We start from the raw sequence: 19,331 nt of genomic DNA, 5'->3' as shown, positions 1-19,331 counted from the left end.
TGATAGGTCCACTTTAAGTAAATGTTGATGCTAATACTTTTTTGCTATTATATAATAGTTTTACTTTTTTTTTTATTGCAGGACTTCCTGTGTATTCCTACACTCTGGTACTTCTACCTATACTTAAGTACAAGATACTTCTCCCACCTCCGGGGATAACAGACCACAGACATGTTGCTTGCATTCAGTGATAGTAATACAACATCTCACCATTCATTAGTTAACTTTTAGTGGAGACTACCTCACCTTGCATTGCATTAATTGATGCATTATGTATCTGGCCTAAGGACTACACTCAGTCCTTCCACGCGGGATCCCCTTAGGTCACATATTCTGGGATAGAGAAACGGGGATGCTTTAGTGTAATGCGGATCTATTTTGGAGTCATTAACACGAACAAAATGATGGATGATCCCTGGGGAGAACATGTCTGACATATAACCTATTATTATGGGACATGTGCATGTTATACTGGGAGCCTGCGCTCTGCAGCCGGCGCTAGGATCCGGAGGAGTGACCTCTCTCTCTCCATCCTCTCTCTCTCATCCTCTCTCTCCCATCAAGACTGTTTTAAAGTCTCTGCCAGACTTGGGCTCACGCGCTATTTCCTGGATGGTCTGAGGAATGGAAAGCTTCCAGCACCACTCCATCACCAACACCAACACCGACTCTCCCCTCTCTGCGTGCCCGCCGAACGCTGCCTCTACCGCCGCCTCTTTCAGAGCGGCAGCGCGCTGCTAGTCTCCTGTGAGCCGCATGCACACGCTCCTCCGTAACCACCGGTACCAGAGTGATATGTTCAGATCCGGGGATATCGGGGGGATTTTGGGACGGAAAGACTCTTTCCTGGACCTCTAAACATCTCTTCGCCCTCCACCTTCACCGCTGTGCGCTGTGTCCCCGGCGCTGTTTTTACGCAGCGGAGGCGTCGCTGATTTACCCGCTAAAGGGAGAAACTCAACAGTTGTTGCTGCTTATTGTTTGCATGTCGACGGGCACCTTACTACAATGTGGAGGCTACTGCAATCGTGTTGTTGCTGCTGGTGGATTTTCTCTCTTATCCTGCCTGCCTGCGTGCTGCTCTGGGCCGACTGTCATCCCGGTAAGTTTTTCATACACTGCTGTTTCTGTGGCTCCCGTCTATGAAGGAATGTGGCAGTGTCCGGACGACACGCATCTATTATAGGCTGTTAGAATAAAGTCAAGTGGCTTCATTGGATGTACTGTAACGGGTGACCGGCTGGGAATATGTCCTGCCTTTTGGCTTCACGCGCTTCGCCGACACCGGCACGTCGATGGAAACAGTCAGAGACGCAGATCGACAGTTCGTGGAAGGATCTGTGTGCAGCTGATTGACCTGTGTGAACCTCCTCATGTCCGTACCACAAGTAACGATAAGCGTATTTTCTCCTGTTTCGTGGAAGCCCTCTCTCCCGTTCCACCTTTTATTTTATTTATTTTCTTTTCAACCTGCAAAAAGCAATCAAACTGGGAAATAGTATACAATGGGATTGATACCGTTAGATGAGCAGTATGGGCAGGTTGGTAGTTGGGTCAGTTGTATGCGTGGATACAAACGCGAGGATCTGTGATGTGTTGTCAGCCGGCGGCGCAATCTCCGCGCCTGAAGCAGACAGCCGGGCTGTGAAGCTCCACACACTCACCACACATACCCCCAAACTTCAGCTGAGGCAAAATCTGTACTGAGGGGACAGCAGACCTCATGTCTGAGTCTGGTTGTCATGTAGACCCTCACAGGAGATCCACTAAAAATAAGATCTGAGAGTGATACAAAATGTCTCTAATTGGGCTAATCTCCTGCTATTATAATACATTTGAACTATTTCAAATGAATTTTGCAAATGGGGACCCTCTGCTAAATCAAAGACTCCTTGGCCCTCCTGGGGCCTTCAGAGCCCTCTCTGTGAGGTCCGAAGTCCTTCAGGAGCCAGAACCAGAAGAGGAACAAAACATGTATCAAACTGGAAAATAAATCCATTCAAACAAATTTGACCTTGACCAGAGGGTCTGTATATTCCCCCAGCTGTGAAAGATCCACCATATACATATCTCACACACTCACTGGCTGTCCGCTCCAACACATCTATTCTGATGTTCTCATGTTCATTATACAAGCAGCCTGGATTCATATACATATTGATCATACTCTACAGAGGAACTCTGTGAGCCTCTTCTGTCCAATATGAATCAATATTATCAGATATAGAGTTCTAACAATATGGACAATATGGAGAACAAAAAGGTTAATATCCAAATATCTCAAACCAAATACTCGATATCTTTATCACAGGGCATGATTTCAGGCTCAAACTAAATCAACGCACAGGAAAAGAAAAAGAGAACGTGCATCTGTTATGTGTGTGCGGAGCAGCAGAGGAGATCAGAACTGTCATTGTTTGCTTGTAAAATGATTACATTGCACATTTAAAATGAACATTAACAGAAAGGCCTTGACAGTGTATAAGAGTTGTGTGATGCCCTGAGTTTGAACCGATATCCATGACCCAGCACTGCTCTTAAAGTGGTGTGTAAAGCAGTGTGAACAAAACCAGAGTGATCATTCTTTTAAAAAACACAATATAAATAAAGACTTAAGATGTACATAAATGGACCCTCTATTGCATTGTGGACCCTTGTTGGCCCCCAAACCCTCTGTGAGTGTGTGTTGGAGCCGTCAGACACGACGCCTTATCGGAGCCGCTTAGTCCAAGTATTAGCCTAGTTTCACCTCGCCTATTAGCTCCCATATTTCTTATGAAGCTGAAGAGATGTCATGAAACACACACACACACACACACACACACACACACACACACACACACACACACACACACACACACACACACACACACACACACACACACACACACACACACACACACACACACACTCACAGTTTTAATATGTACGTGTATATGAAATGTGTTCATGTTAAACATTTGGGGTGTTTGGGTTTTTTCCCTTCATTCCCTTGATATTTTTCATCTTGCATTCCACCAGTTAGTAAGCCGGCAGTCAGAGACAGAGCTGTGAGGGATGGAGGTAGACAGATGGAGAGAACGTTTTCCCCTCATGTTGAGAATGTATTTATTTGTGCTGGCTCATGAAAACAAGATTGTTGGTTCGTCTAGAAAATGTAGCGTTTTCTTTTTTTTTCACAGACAAAATATAAAATATGAATAAAACTAAATAAATGAAGACATTTGAGTAAAGATATCATATAAAACCTGTCTTAATAGAAGGTTTAACCATCTGGTTTCAGTGTGTTCAGTGAAAGAAAACACAACACATTAAACAGATGCATGTAATGATTTAATACACTTTGATAAAAAAAACTGAAAAACATGATCAGCTGCATGCCACTTTATATACTTTGGATAGATAACAAATCAAACCAAAAATATCTCTTTGGTTTGGGAAAAATGTGTTCCATTGAAATACGAGCTATGGAAATGTAGGGAATATGGACAGAAGGACAGAGGGATTGATATTCAGCTCCGGGGTGCGAGGCTTCAGCCACATGAGGACTTTCTGGGGATTTGTGCACTGTCACCAAGGCCATGTCAGCGGGTAAGGACCTGAAACATTGATCATCCCTCCCTCTCTTTTTACCTGACCCTCCCCTCGGCTCGTTGTAATGATAGCAGCTTGGTGTTGGTGACTGGATGATGTAGAAACAGACGAGTGTGCTTCTCTCCCGCTGGGTATCATCCTCCGCCGGCTCTCAGCTCTCCTTCCCTCCACTCTCCTATAAATACGACTCTTATCCGGGAGATTGGCTTGGAGAAGCACAGAGAAATGCAGGATCTGCTTTCCATAAGAAAACATGTCATCTGTAGGACACATGCAAATGTGGATCGCTTTGGTGGCTGATGATGTATAATCAGATATAAAAATGGAAAATAAATAATTCATTTTTAGAAATGTCTGATTGATTGGACCGACTTATTTTACATGTATAAGTGAGGATAATAGTCACATTCTGAAAAGATTCCCTCTTTGTATAAGCATTCTAAAATGACACCCAAATATCCATACACACACATTTTGTGTATTGATTCATTAAGTATTTGATTGCATAGTTAAAATATTTCTCTCAAAACAATACGTAAATAATTGCACCCCCGCAGCAGTCTTTTGCCAGTTGGTTGGTTATTTAACATGGTTACAATTAGGGCTGTGCGATTATGGCAAAAATCCTAATCACGATTATTTTGGTCAATAATTGATATCACGATTATTAAAAACGATTATCCATTTACTTTGAAAACATCCATTTATTGAAACAAAAATGTGAACAGTATGTTTTTAACAGTTGATTACCCTGAACATTAAGTATAATTCAACTGAAAAACCAAAAAAAAAATAAATAAAAAAAAATAATAATAATTAATTTTTTTTTTTTTTTAATAAAAATAATAATCGTTTTATTTCAATTACGTTGTTTTCGTAATCGTTGCAAGCCAAAATCGTAATCGAGATTAAAATACGATTAATTCCACAGCCCTAGTTACAATACAAATGTGTCAAGAAATGAGTGTCAGTACAACAAACCACATTATGAAACAGATAATCACACGAGAAGTCAGAAAAGATACATGGAGCATACCATTTTAAATGATAAATAAGATACCATATAAATAGATTCAGGAAGGATAGCGTATCTGCTTGTTGGTCCTGTTTCACTATAAGGAGTTATGATCATTTTAAGATTAGTCTCAGATGAAAGTCAGGCTCGTGTTCAGTGTCATACAGTGTCTAAACCACGTTTCACATGTAACTAAAGTCCTGCTATACAACACTGGAAAATGTTGACTTTAATAAATAATCTTGAGTTGAACCTAACATTTTTTATTTAAATGTAATATTATTGCTCTTAACTAACCGTATACAGTTATGTGAAATCTGTTGACATAAAACATTGAATTCAAGTCAACGTTTCAGTTTTTGAGTTTATTTGAGAATAATTTAGTCTTGTCTTGTTTGTTTATTTGATCATCTTAAATAAGTGTGGTACATATTCTCACCCCCTTTTAGATGAACATACATTAGATGCTGCCTGAGAATGGCAGCAGTCGTTTTTCTCTTCTTTACGTATATTCAGTTTGGTTTTGTCTGCTGATTCCTAAAGCCTAGAGCTCCCCTCTGAAGCAGCTCCCTGTGATTCTTCAGCTGTTATTACGGCCTCAGCACCTGTAGTGCTGGCCGAGCATGGGTAAGCGTTTTATCCTCCAAGCTTTCACAGAATAGAGTGCATTGTTTACTCAGGAGTCCACCTTAATAATGTCATAGCTCGCTGCAGAGCACACCCGCAGTCATTCAGCCGTTAGAAACACAGGAAGCTGGTGCCGTGTGCACAGTGACCCGGCCCTGCCAACACGCCCCCAGTCGCCCACATAATGGCCGCTTTGCAGCCACGCAAACATCTGTTTTTTTTTGGGATGGAGAGCACTGCACAGCACCGCGGGGCGTCCGCTCGCTGACACACAGCATCACTTTTCTTCTCCGTCTGCGGCGTGCGGTATCGGCGCTGAAGCATCACACCGCTGTCACTGTCATCAGCCCTGGGTTAACCAAACACACAAGAGAGGGAGAAAGAGAGAAAAGAAGGAGACAGAGGAGACAGGGAAAGAAAGAGATGTCTGGCCTTCAATCTGTCGCTCTCTGCTGTGAAAATGAATGGGCCCTGTCGCTGATGGCTAGGAGGAAAAACAGAACAGTCATTGTAATCTCACAACAAGCGCCTGAGCTAGCACATCTTCCTCCCCCCCCACCAACCCACCACCCTCCCTCCATCCATCTCTGTCTCTTTTCTTTGCTATTTTTTTTTAAAATCTTCTTTCTCTATGCACACATACGTTCCCCTTTCCTGCTTGTTTTAAATGCAGCAGCAAATGAGACGGGGGGGTTGTTAACCATTCTAAACAGGCCTCCTTGTCACAAGCCTTTTCTCTGAGCCCCGGTGTCGCAGCGATATGGGGAGAAGGTTGACATTTAGGGAAGGGATTGGATATGCTCCGTGGCCCTCGATTGCCAACATTATCATCATCATCATCTCAGGGCTCACCGAGCTATTATCTGGCCCCGCTGTGGCCAGGAAACACTGCACGGGTCACTTTATCAGTCAGAGAGGGCCTGTCAACACATCCAGGCTCTCCTTAATAGATTGATTAAAAGATACTGTGTGTGTGTGTGTGTGTGTGTGTGTGTGTGTGTGTGTGTGTGTGTGTGTGTGTGTGTGTGTGTGGTGTGTGGTGTGTGTGTGTGTGTGTGTGTGTGTGTGTGTGTGTGTGTGTGTGTGTGTGTGTGTGGTGTGTGTGTGTGTGTGTGTGTGTGTGTGTAAGATGCAGCAGCGATGGGTGGGGGTTCAGGCAGTTATCCATGTAGGATGCTGCTTTGATCGCTGTCGCCGTGACATTAGGAGGAAGCTGCCAGAGAGAGAGAGAGAGAGAGAGAGAGAGAGAGAGAGAGAGAGAGAGAGAGAGAGAGAGAGAGAGAGAGAGAGAGAGAGAGAGAGAGAGAGAGAGAGAGAGAGAGAGAGAGAGAGATTCCCTTCTGTTTTGCTATCGATTTTTGGCGGGAAATGTTGGTGTTTTGCACAAAGGGGGAAAGTAAAGATAAATAGGTGTGATAATGAGAACAACAGTAATGATGATATGAAGAGCAGAGTCTGATCAGCTGAGCGTGCCTCTTAGGGTTTCATCTGTTTTTCATCATATCTTTTGGATCAATTCTTATTCTGGTGGCCCTGCAGTGCACCTTTAGGAGGAGGACAGAGGAGGAGGTGGAGGAGGAGATGGAGGAGGACAGAGGAGGAGATGGAGGAGGATGGAGGAGGAGATGGAGGAGGACAGAGGAGGAGATGGAGGAGGTGGAGGAGGAGATGGAGGAGGACAGAGGAGGATGGAGGAGGAGATGGAGGAGGACAGAGGAGGACAGAGGAGGAGGACAGAGGAGGAGATGGAGGAGGAGATGGAGGAGGACAGAGGAGGAGGACAGAGGAGGAGGACAGAGGAGGACAGAGGAGGAGACGGAGGAGGACAGAGGAGGAGGACAGAGGAGGAGACGGAGGAGGACAGAGGAGGAGGACAGAGGAGGACAGAGGAGGACAGAGGAGGACAGAGGAGGAGATGGAGGAGGAGATGGAGGAGGAGGACAGAGGAGGAGGACGGAGGAGGAGACGGAGGAGGAGACGGAGGGTCCGGCCTGTTTCTCTCACACTTAATGGGTTAATGCTGAAAACAAAGCGCCCTCTTCCCCAGCAGCCTCTCACTTTGTTCTCTTATCTCTCGGTCTCCATTCTTCCATGTCATGGTCTTAATCAAGTCGGCTGCCGGACCACCTGTCTGTTGGCTGCTGACAGACAGGTATCGTACCCTCCTGGGAACCCGGGGGGAAGGGTTTTATTTAGGGTTACATTTATCTTTGCAATTTAGACTTTTTAAAATTGTATTTAATTGTTGAATGTTACAGTTAGTCCACTGTAGAGGACGTCAAGACCATTTTAGTTTTGAAAAGACAGACAAAATGAACAGATAAACTATGAAACGTATTGACACAAGAATACATTCACCTTTATTTAAAACATGAATAAGTAATTGATCTGAACTTTGCTGTTTATTTGGTCACTAAAAAACTACTTTGGTCTTTGGTGAATCTTTCCAGATCTTCAAAGACTTTGTAGTCAATGTAGTGGGAAGTACCTCATTGACTCCAGTCGGCACGGGCTGTAGGGTCATCTGGACTAGTTTTATGGATGTGGACTCCATTTGACCTGCTCATAGAAACAAAGCTTGCCTTCCTGAGGCAATTCTCATTTGTCCTGGCTCCACTTCAAATAAAAACAACAATAAGACATACGTGCTACTCTTGGCCCACAGAGAGCCATGTCTTTCCAGCTCGTCCCTATCTGTCTCTCTGTCTGTATCTGTGCGCTCATGGAGCCTCCTGCATCTTCCCCCCCTTCTTCTTGACCCTCTTCTATCCCAGGTGTGAAACCCTCATCTCTCTCATCATCTGAGAGCTCAACATCTCAATCTCCCTGAACTATCTGGTGCAGAAAATGTCTACTTCAGTTCCGTCTCCTGCAACAATATTGAGTCATTAAGTCCATGAAGGCGGTCCTGACATCCACTAGAATGGGCATTTATAAAACAGCTGTTATTTCATAAACAACGACATATATGATTTTCATGTTAAAAATAACAATTAATCAACAATATTGGACTTCTCCTCCTGCTTCTATTACATTTTGATTTGGTATGCCGGACATTTTGGATGAAAAGAAAGAGGAATTTCCCAGCATGCAATTTTAACCAATGACATATGACTGGAAATGGGTACACAGGATGTCCTCTGTACGGTGCAGCAGAGACTGATAGAGTAGCTCAAAAGAGTAAAAGGAGATGTTAACAAAATGTCCACTACAGTGGAAATGTTTCAATGGGCTGGGTCCCAGGCTTCACCAGGCGTCCTGTGTGAGAACAGCTGTCTGCTGCTGCCTCTACAGGTGGACAAGCTACAAGCAAAGAGCTTGAAGAGGCAGAATAACAGGGCGTTGCATCACAGACAGATCTCTAATGCAGACAGAATCAATGCCATTACTTAAGCAGGAAACACAAGTGAACAAGTCTCCTTTCACTGAAGCCACCGCTGACAACATATATCCTCTCTAGCAGAAGCATCAATATTTACTTCATAAAATGAAAACATATTTAAATAAAAGTCTCAGTATAATTACTCACCAATACGTTTTATTATTTGTACACAAATCCATCCTTCTTTCTTTCCCCAAGAATATTTTAAATGATTCCATTAATCCACTCAAAGAGAAAAGCTATAAAATGAAGAGAATAGATTATTGGAAATAATTGAATACAAAATGAAAGAATGATTCTGATAGTGTTTAGGCCAGCAGAGAAGACGTTCCTCCACTGGGCGGTGCAACCCTTTTTAACCTTCCTGTTTTAAATTGGATTGCTTCAAGGTCATGGTTATGATATCCTCCACAGTAGGCATTTGAACATATACAAAATTACAAATGTGTAAACACATGGTGTCCCGGTCAAAACCTGTCCCGGTTAGGAAATGAATGGGTAACCCTAGAGAGCACACACCTACATCCAAAACATCCAAAACTTTGTACATTTTGGAATACATTTTCAGTGTCCATTCTTTGTATATTCCCTGCAGTTATTCATGTGGACCAGTAGTCTGAGACACTGTTTACAGCTTGAATCAACCTTAAATCATGTTTTTTGAGTTAATGTAGAGCAGTTAAAGCAGGTCAAAAAAAACACCACAGGAGGGTTGAATAACATGAACTAATTTGATCCAGGGTTTTTATTCAAACACATGTTTGTAAAAGTGAGATCTCAAAAACAAGTTTGATATTGGTAAACTAAAGAAATCAAGCATTACCAAGCCCTAGAGACAACAGCAACGGCATGGAGTGGAAGTTCTTCCGGCAAAAAAGCCTGTCCACTTCTTTTGTCTCCAAACTTCTTGTACAGCAGTCACTGCTGCAGGACCCCCGGCAGGACCCCCGGCAGGCTGGGGCTGCGTGAGGCAGGAACACAGAGAGGGGAAACAAAGAGAAAGACCCAGAGACAGCACGAGATGCTGATGAGAGTGGAGAGGTGTGCAAAGCCAAGCCCTTTTTTTCCATTTTGCTAAGCGGGATGCCAGGGGAGTGTGTGTGTCACTGTGTGGCCGGGGTGTGTTAAAGGAGCAGAGACTGACAGGCTGTCGGCCTTCATGGAGTCTGACACCAAACAAACACCGGCAGGTGAGAGGAGGAAGAGATGAGATGGGAAAACAAATGGACAGGACAAAAGCCAAAGAGAGGGTTGCTGCCCCCCCCCCTGATTGAAACTTGTGACACCGGCAAATGGTTCTGGAGGCTGTAAGATGCTGTTTGATGGGATATTCCTGACAGTTGCCAGGTGGGGGTTCTTCTGGCCATGCCCCCCCCCCCCCGCCCCTCCCAGGACTTTCAGACACTTTGTGTTCTTTTGTCAGGCTCGATAGGTGGCCATTCACTCTGCGCTGTGACAGCTCTCCGATACACAGTGAAAGGTGTAGATGGTGTTCCTGCCATTTCCCACAACGCTTTCTCATTTTGAATGTTGAAATGCACTTCACTCGACTCCCATCAGTCATCCCGGCTGACAGTGGAATGGAAGCAGCTGCTTTCTCCATGAGAAAGGTGAGAGAAATGTCACTATGTTCCTCTGATCCTCGGAGTGCCAGAGAGACAGCAGCCACACATTTCAGAGAACTTAAGTCGGCTTTTTAATTAACTTTATATTTTCTTCTTGGCCTCCTACCTCTCTTCTTAGTTCCTTTTGTGCTGATTTCTTTATTTTCCTTTGTTAATTCATCCATTATTCCCACATTGTTTTTTCTCTTTTCATTTTTCTGCCCTTTTCTTAAAAGAACGCGCTACATTTTTTATGTACATTTTTTATGTACATTTTTTATCTCTCCTTTTTCATTTTGTATTGCCTTTCGTTGCCCTTATCCCTTTTCTCCTCTTTCCCAGGGTTTTAGTTTGTTCATTCATTTGTTTAGGACTTCTACTCTTTCTACTCTTCTAACTATTTGATTAGTCCCACCTTTTTCTGCTTTTCTTTTTATTGTGCATTCCTTTTTCCACCTTAGATCTTTGCTCTCTTTCTGTTCTCTGGGTCCCATTTGTCCTTCCCTTGTTATTTTCTTACTTTTATACGTAGCAATTGTAGTCCTAGTCACTCTCCATTATTTATTTATTTTATTTTCATCTCCCTTCCCTTTCTATCCCTTCTTTCTTTCTTTCTTTCTTTCCTTCCTTTGTCTCCATACAGCAGTGTTTGGTTCTTGTTGCTGCCCCCTGGGTTTCTGACGCTCTGGTCACATTAACATGCTTATGTAACCCTGGATTATAATGCTGAACACACACACACACACACACACACACACACACACACACACACACACACACACACACACACACACACACACACACACACACACACACACACACACACACACACACACACACACACACACACAGTGTTAAGGTCTCACAAAGTAAGTCATTAATGAAATAAGCATTGCCAATTTAAATTCAGGATATTCTGCAAAGTCGGCACGAAGATGCAAAGTGTTGAAGACAAATAAGGACGCTTGTTAGAACCTCCTTGGCTGTTGACGGGCAGATGAATATAATATCATCATTTCATGAAGATTTACAGCCATTGGCTCAGACAAAGACTGAGACGAAATCTAACTCTGACTTTATACGGCCTGAATCTTTTTGTATCTTATTCTTTTAGTTTCATCTATTCCTTCCATCTCTGATCATCGCCTTTAACTCAGCAGGTTGTTTGCTGAGATCTGGCTACAGTGAGAGAGCCCTACAGGTGGACACACATTTCAAACAAATGCAAAAGAACACACATGTTAAACCTCAAGTCCTATTTATCTATTACGGGAGCATTTGTTTAGCATGTTTGCATTCATGGTCCAATAATAATAATAATAATGATAATAATGGTCCAATGGAAGGAGATCTCTATTTGGTCTGTTGTGATCAGCTTATGATGGCCAGGTTAGCTAACGTTAGCAAGCATTCAAGTCTCTTCACAGGAGGAGATATAACTCTTACTTTCTTCTTGTTTAGATAACCTGGGTTCTCATGACTAAAGCACATTTTATTGTTTTAATTATGTTTTTCTCCTGAGGGTGTAAAAGTAAGGTCTTTGTACATAAAGGAGAAAAGGATGAAATGTGTGTGCTCACACACACCCCACAGCAGGCATTCATCCAAGACATCTGAGTTTTACCACTCAATCAGGCCAGGGCGAATGTTCATCCATCAGCCCCCCCCCCCCCATTTTCAACAGAGACCCCCTTGACTTGCCTCTCCTGCCTCCCACTCTTAAATTAACCCCCTCCCCCCCAATATCCTCCTTTCCCAATATGTACAAGCAGCTCCCAAATCAAAGTCAGTGCCTGCACTCCAATCTCATGGCTTCCATGATTTGTACCTTGATCAAATATTTACAAAGGAAGCACAAACCTTCTTTCCAGCTCAGTTTCTCTTGTGTTGTGCACGACTCCATCGAGCCACTCAGCAGTTTAAAGTCAATGCTGGAGCCTCAGTTGTGTTTCTGCTGTAGAACGCTTAGGTGGAAGAGGGGCACAAGTGCAATGTCATGTGTTTGACCTAAAACCCAAACTGTCTTTTAATGTCTGCATCTTTTGCACATATACATACAGTTCATTCATTGGATTAGTAGCATTTTGAGAAAAGGTAGTTTGTAAACATAAACTAAAGAAACTAAAATGACGATATTCTATGCAATAATAAGTCAAAATGCAAACTTAATGCTTTATGTAAAAAGGTGTATTTATCAATCTACACATAAAGTAATAATACATTTGAACTGCGCTGTTCACAAGTCTTAGCTGCTCTATTCTAACAACCCAATAAAAGGTGAATATTCATAATTCCCATTGTGCACAGTGGACTGGGTGCATGGAGAGTTGATAAAGTGTGTACCACTTAGTACAGACAGAGATGACTGATGGGCCGGCTGGTTTTAAACCTGCATATCTGCTCCATCCCTCCAGAGCAGGCACTGGGAATAAAGGAAGTGAATAAAGAAAAGAGAGAGAGAGAATCAGTACATGCCAAGAAGTGTTGTGTCACACCGAGCGCAGAACAGTGCACAGCCCTCCTCATTAAATTCTTGCAGTAGCGTTGGTTTTTCCACTTGAATGCTTGGGAGACACTGGTTTCCCTCCTAGGAGAGAGATAGGCACTTGGGGGCCACGGGACAAGAGCTCAGCCCAATTTGTCCTGGTTCCAGGGGGAGGTGGTTTAAACAGCAATGCTCTCTCGTCTTTCTTAATCTCCAGTGACCTCTCCCTCTCTCTCTCTCTATCCTACATCTCTGTTGAGCTTTAAGCTCTTTTGCTCTTTGGTGATCTTTCCTCTTGGAGCTGTCGGATCTGAACGTGTGTGTTGTGTTTGTCTCTCAATTTCCAAGCCAATTCTCCAGAGGACTTGCCACGCTACAAGTCAGTCGACTTTCTTCTTTATATGACTTTAGTTCCAGGCACAAGTAAGCATGGAAACATTTGCAAACAGTGGACTTAATTATGGAAGCAGAAAGGATATTTACGTGAGATAACCAAATGATTTCCTTTAATCCGATTGGTAATGTGTTCACCAAATTCCATGGCAATCCAACCAAAATATGTCAATAAATGTCAATACTGCCTAATCATGACAATCTCATGTTAGCGTTAAATGGGAATATGGTGTCAAAGCCTTAGTAACACATTATCTGGAAAGTCTGAACAGAATGATGTGCCCATCCATCCAGGAGATGTTGAGATGTTTTAGTCTGACCAGACCGACCAACAAACCCCCCCCCCCCCCCTCTGCACCGCCATCCCAGAGCCACTCAGCTGTCCCATAAACAGGCCTCTCCACTACAAACTGGACTTGAAACAAAGAAATGGCCGAGCTCCTTGCAAAGGGAATGAGAGAATTAGATTCTGATGAGGAGAAAGCAGCACCTGCAGAGCAGCCAGGCATGACTTCTGACAGTTACATTCAATGCCATTGTTTGGAAAAATGGGTTCCAAGTTCTAATCGCAACATTTACCTTTTCTTATAAAGCTTCCACTCTCCAGTTATCAAGGACTCCTCAGTGTCTGTCATCACTTCCACCCAGTGGTGGTTCTAGAACATTTTACATGGGGTGGCAAAGGGGGGGCAAGAGGTCATGCCAGGGTGGCATGGGAGGGTGGACAGTACTGTATAACCTTTTTATTGTTAAATCATGCCCTAACACAAGTGTTCTTAATGCACAAGAGAAACAAGGTGTTCAGACAAACAAACTAAAATATAGTATAAAACAGCAGAAAATACTCATGATACCCTAGAATTCTGTTTACTGTAAGTACAGTAAAAGTACTTAGTTATAATTAAGTACACAAATGACATCACCAATCTCTTAAGAGAGCAGCAACACATTTCAATACATATTTGTCAATACTAAGAGCCGCTAGATTGTGCTGCTGTAATGGAATATGTATGCAAGAAGAATAAAAACATACTAGACATGTGGTCCAGCTGGAGTTTCATCTGCCTCCTGATCCCTGCCTCTGTCCCTCTTTCTGACACTTCATCTTTATTCCTCACATACATTTCTTCTTCTTCACTAATGTCTCCATCTCCTCCTCTTCCTCCTGCTCTGACCCTCCTGGTCTCTCCATCTCCTCCTCTTCCTCCTGCTCTGACCCTCCTGGTCTCTCCATCTCCTCCTCTTCCTCCTGCTCTGACCCTCCTGGTCTCTCTCTCCTCCTCTTCCTCCTGCTCTGACCCTCCTGGTCTCTCCATCTCCTCCTCTTCCTCCTGCTCTGACCCTCCTGGTCTCTCCATCTCCTCCTCTTCCTCCTGCTCTGACCCTCCTGGTCTCTCCATCTCCTCCTCTTCCTCCTGCTCTGACCCTCCTGGTCTCTCCATCTCCTCCTCTTCCTCCTGCTCTGACCCTCCTGGTCTCTCCATCTCCTCCTCTTCCTCCTGCTCTGACCCTCCTGGTCTCTTCATCTCCTCCTCCTCTTCCTCCTGCTCTGACCCTCCTGGTCTCTCCATCTCCTCCTCTTCCTCCTGCTCTGACCTTCCTGGTCTCTCCATCTCCTCCTCTTCCTCCTGCTCTGACCCTCCTGGTCTCTCCATCTCCTCCTCCTCTTCCTCCTGCTCTGACCCTCCTGGTCTCTCCATCTCCTCCTCTTCCTCCTGCTCTGACCTCCTGGTCTCTCCATCTCCTCCTCCTCTTCCTCCCTGCTCTGACCCTCCTGGTCTCTCTCCATCTCCTCCTCTTCCTCCTGCTCTGACCCTCCTGGTCTCTCCATCTCATCCTCTTCCTCCTGCTCTGACCCTCCTGGTCTCTCCATCTCCTCCTCTTTCCTCCTGCTCTGACCCTCCTGGTCTCTCCATCTCCTCCTCCTCTTCCTCCTGCTCTGACCCTCCTGGTCTCTCCATCTCCTCCTCCTCTTCCTCCTGCTCTGACCCTCCTGGTCTCTCCATCTCCTCCTCTTCCTCCTGCTCTGACCCTCCTGGTCTCCCCATCTCCTCCTCTTCCTCCTGCTCTGACCCTCCTGGTCTCTCCATCTCCTCCTCTTCCTCCTGCTCTGACCCTCCTGGTCTCTCCATCTCCTCCTCTTCCTCCTGCTCTGACCCTCCTGGTCTCTCCATCTCCTCCTCCTCTTCCTCCTGCTCTGACCCTCCTGGTCTCTCCATCTCCTCCTCTTCCTCCTGCTCTGACCCTCCTGGTCTCTCCATCTCCTCCTCCTCTTCCTCCTGCTCTGACCCTCCTGGTCTCTCCATCTCCTCCTCCTCTTCCTCCTGCTCTGACCCTCCTGGTCTCTCCATCTCCTCCTCTTCCTCCTGCTCTGACCCTCCTGGTCTCTTCAGTGTACTCTCTTTTCCTCTTTCTACTCATCCTGATCACTTCTCAGATATGTCTTTGTGTTGTTGTTGACTCACTCCAGCTCCTCTGGCCTGCAAGAGTCTACTTGTGAAAAGCACTGGTACAAATGCTTGTATAACTTGACACGTTAGGGCCATGCAGCTAATAAGTAGCATAGCCTATAATAAATATAAAATCAGAAAGTATTTATCAAACGCACACAGGCAGCTGTGTTTAGATCCAGTTTGACGGTAAAGGATGTATCCTGGTTTCATTGATCTGGCCTCATTGCTGTGATGTGTAATTTACGTGGATTTAATAGTACCACATAGTTTAGCAAAGTGATCGATCTCCCAGCTAGCGCTGTCTGCGTAGTATTTTGTAACGTAACGTCCCAAACAGCGACCGTCTGTTAAACGCTATCGATTCAAACGGTAGCGTTTTATTCATATTTAGTTTCAAGCTCTCGTCCTTAGTAAAACAAAACCAGTGGCAGGGGAAAGGCTCCCAGGGGAAGCTGATCCACCCTCAGGTGCTGGGACAGCTCGCTCCCTCTCTGCAGCTCTGTGAGCCGCGGTCTGTGAACGCCGCTCTGCAGTTTCATGCAGGGACATAGCTACGTTTTGAACGGGCCTAAGATGATATTTAAAATGATTCACTTTTAATGAATGAACTGCTTGTTTCGTTGCTTGAGACGCCTGTGGACATAGTGTAGGTTTGTTTCTACAAGTACAGTTTTAGGGACACACAAGTTAGGGGAGCAGCTGGGGGGGCAAGGCTCTACAGTGGGGGGGGCAGCCCCCCCGTAGATCCGCCCCTGCTTCCACCTGTACCTCCATCAGACATGTTTAACATTAGGAACTTCAGACATTAAAGGGCCCATGTCATGGCCATTTCCACTGATCATAATTACATTGTTGAGGTATACTAAAATAGATTTATACTGTGCAATTTTCCAAACTCACATTGGTTTCGCATACAGCATCTCTGTCAAGCATGTGTATTCAGCAGTATTCACTTTCTCCACTAAACGACTCGTTGGAGCTCTTGCCCCCCCCTCCCTGTGAGCCTAGTGTGCTCCGATTGGTCAGCTCGGCCACTCGTTCTGATTAGTCAACCACCAGAGGCTGCGCCCATGTCAGTGCTTTTCCCGGCTGCTCTCAGCGTAACATCAGTCTTATCATGGCGTCGGTACAGCGGTATATTTTATATACATATATATTTGTAACTGTTGTTATAGAAGAGTGTGACGGCCCCAGGGCCTTTGTCTTACGATGGGGTGGAGCTGAAGAGGCTAATCAGCACGATCACGGACACCTCCGGACACAGTCTCTCTCCAAAGCGGCTGCAGGAAGACTAACTCTGCGATCCTCTCAACCACCTATCTCTGCATTTACCACAATAAATGTGCCGTGGTTTTGTAAACTCGTGTATGTCTCCTTGTCTTTCCGTTGTGGCCTACGAGCTACTCTCATAACAAAGAGTAAGTTATTTTTACCCGTTATAAACTACTACTGTTTGATGAGAAATCAAATCATGGTTTGCTATATATGAATTCAGGGAAGAAAGGATAGGCCTACTAAGTATTTCCATTAAACTTTATTTTTAGAAATGTACAAAATGAACATAAATATACATATATACACGGTATATCATCCATTCCTCCTCCTCGCATCTTGCCTGCGCACAGTCGGTGCGGTGCCTTTTAGCACCCTCAGTAGTAGTAGAATCCCTTCCCCGTCATGGATTGTCCGCCAGGATCTGGCTGGACGAAATCAAATGCAAATCACAAAATATTAGAGAAACTTAGTTGTTTTAGACTCGTTAGTAGTAGTTGTGTAATGAACAGCTTGCCTGCTAATATGCTAACCTAGCTTTGTTTACCTTGGTAGCTAACACGATATGAACGTTAGCTTGGAGGAAAGGCAACTATAATGCAGTGTAATAAAACTACTATGAACAAAAGCTAGTGGTTCATATTAGGCTAGCAATAACGTGTTTATAATTGCAATCGTATACGGGTATTCTGCTACGTTCGGTCATACAATGTAACTTGCATGAATACATTGTTTTGCGCTAGCATACAGCTAGCCTCGTTAGCTACATGCAGTATATGTACGGTCACAATGTACGGTAAATCACAGTACAGTATACTGTATGAGTATTCCGTGTGTGTGACTGCAGACATTCTCCTGCCATGACAAACATGTAAGGCCATCTGCTGACATTGTAGTTGATATATTTAAACGCTAGCAACGTAGCATCACAAAAATGTTTTTCTGACCAAAACTAGCTCTAGCTCCGTGTGTTAGATCGCTACGCCAGCTATAATGTAATTACGTTTCGCGACTGACCGGCAAATCACCCGGAGTATACTGTCAATAGGTATTTTGTGTGTGAATGCAGACATTCTCCTGCTATGAGATACATGTATGCAAGGCCATCTGCTGATATTAGAGTTGATATATGGAAACTCTAGCAACTTAGTTAGCACAGTTAGCACTGTGTCAATGGCTTAGCAGTCCAACACAGTTTACACATTTAAACAGTCTTGTTTGATAAATACACAAATAACAATGCAAACTTACAGGTTGTATACCCAGATCTTCCCCTGCTCCAAACGGTCCAAACAAGCTGTGCATATCCGGCCTCAAACAGGGCAATGTTTTGGAAGCTTTCATCTGTGAAATGCCGGTTCTTCGAACCTCTGGAGGAGGAACACGCCGCTGCTGGTGTGGCCATAGCTCTTCGGGATTGGTCCATTTCGTTCCGGGTACCGCATGACATCAGGCGGTACCCGGAACTAAATGGAAGACTCAAATGGGCATTGACGTATCTCCAACGAGGCGTTTTGGGGAGGTATTTTCTGTGTTAGAGTTTTACTCGCTACAGGGTGTACTTTGAGGGTTTTGACTCTGCACACCGTTTACATGCATAAAAACCTTCATAACACACAAGGGGACGGGTAATAACCGGAAAAGCATGACATGGGAGCTTTAAGATATGCAGCATAATACACATGTTATTCTTCAACAAGAGGTCAATGATTTGACTGTGTAGAATTAGCACGTGATCACAGCATATCTTTTGAAACAGTTCGTCCTAAAATCATGAATGAATCAGTCTGTGTTATTTTAGGCACCACCAAAATCAGACATTTTAAAACTCTATGCATTGTGGCTTTAAGCAACTGCATTTGAACATTTGCAGTGATTTATTCACTTGTCTGTTCAAGTTAAAATGTGTATAAATTAGGTTTTGTATCTATGAGTGTGTTGACATGCACATGAATAACCTGTTTACGAGGCTAATCATGCTACTATACATATTCGGGGTATTCTTTCTCACACACACACTATACTGAGCCATTCCTGGAGCAGCAGTCTGATTACCTCGTCCTGCACAGTGTGGCCAGATCTTAGAGCAGTGGATGGAGATGTGCAGCCTTTTTCATCATAAAGTCTTTCAGGACCATCTAGTCGCAGTTATTGTAAGTTGAACATGTAGAGTTATCTGATAATTAAGGAGCTTAAATTGCAGATCTCCATGTTCCCTTCTGTCAGGACAGTAGTGGAGGATGATGAGTGGAGAGCTGACCTGTCGCCTCCTTGATCTCAGCAGGACGGGAGCTCTCTACGAGTACATGGCTGCTAAATGTAAGATTTCCTGAAGAGCCCACTCAGAGTTTGGCTCCTCGGGCCAGATGTTCACCAGATGGGGTTCACTAATATCACCCCTGGGTGCACAGGATCCACTCAAGGTTTCTCAGCCTCGGCCCCTCTCTTCTCGGCTCTTTCTCCGTATTGTAAAGCTTTATATCATGCATCACCTTTTTTTTGTGGT

At 44.2% G+C, this 19,331-nt stretch overlaps 1 protein-coding gene across 1 annotated transcript in view; it reads left to right on the top strand.

The window, feature by feature from the left end:
* Positions 1 to 680: 680 nt before the first annotated feature.
* Positions 681 to 19,331, top strand: part of LOC117493894 (receptor-type tyrosine-protein phosphatase gamma-like) — a 537,521-nt gene continuing 518,870 nt past the window's right edge. Inside the window, 1 exon segment of the mRNA XM_034144481.1 lies at positions 681 to 1,102. Coding sequence (XP_034000372.1) covers positions 1,009 to 1,102 — 94 coding nt within the window. The 5' untranslated portion in view covers positions 681 to 1,008.

Source organism: Trematomus bernacchii, unplaced genomic scaffold (assembly GCF_902827165.1).
Source record: "Trematomus bernacchii unplaced genomic scaffold, fTreBer1.1, whole genome shotgun sequence".
Taxonomy (NCBI): Eukaryota; Metazoa; Chordata; class Actinopteri; order Perciformes; family Nototheniidae; genus Trematomus; species Trematomus bernacchii.
This window is presented reverse-complemented; position numbering and strand designations above follow the sequence as displayed.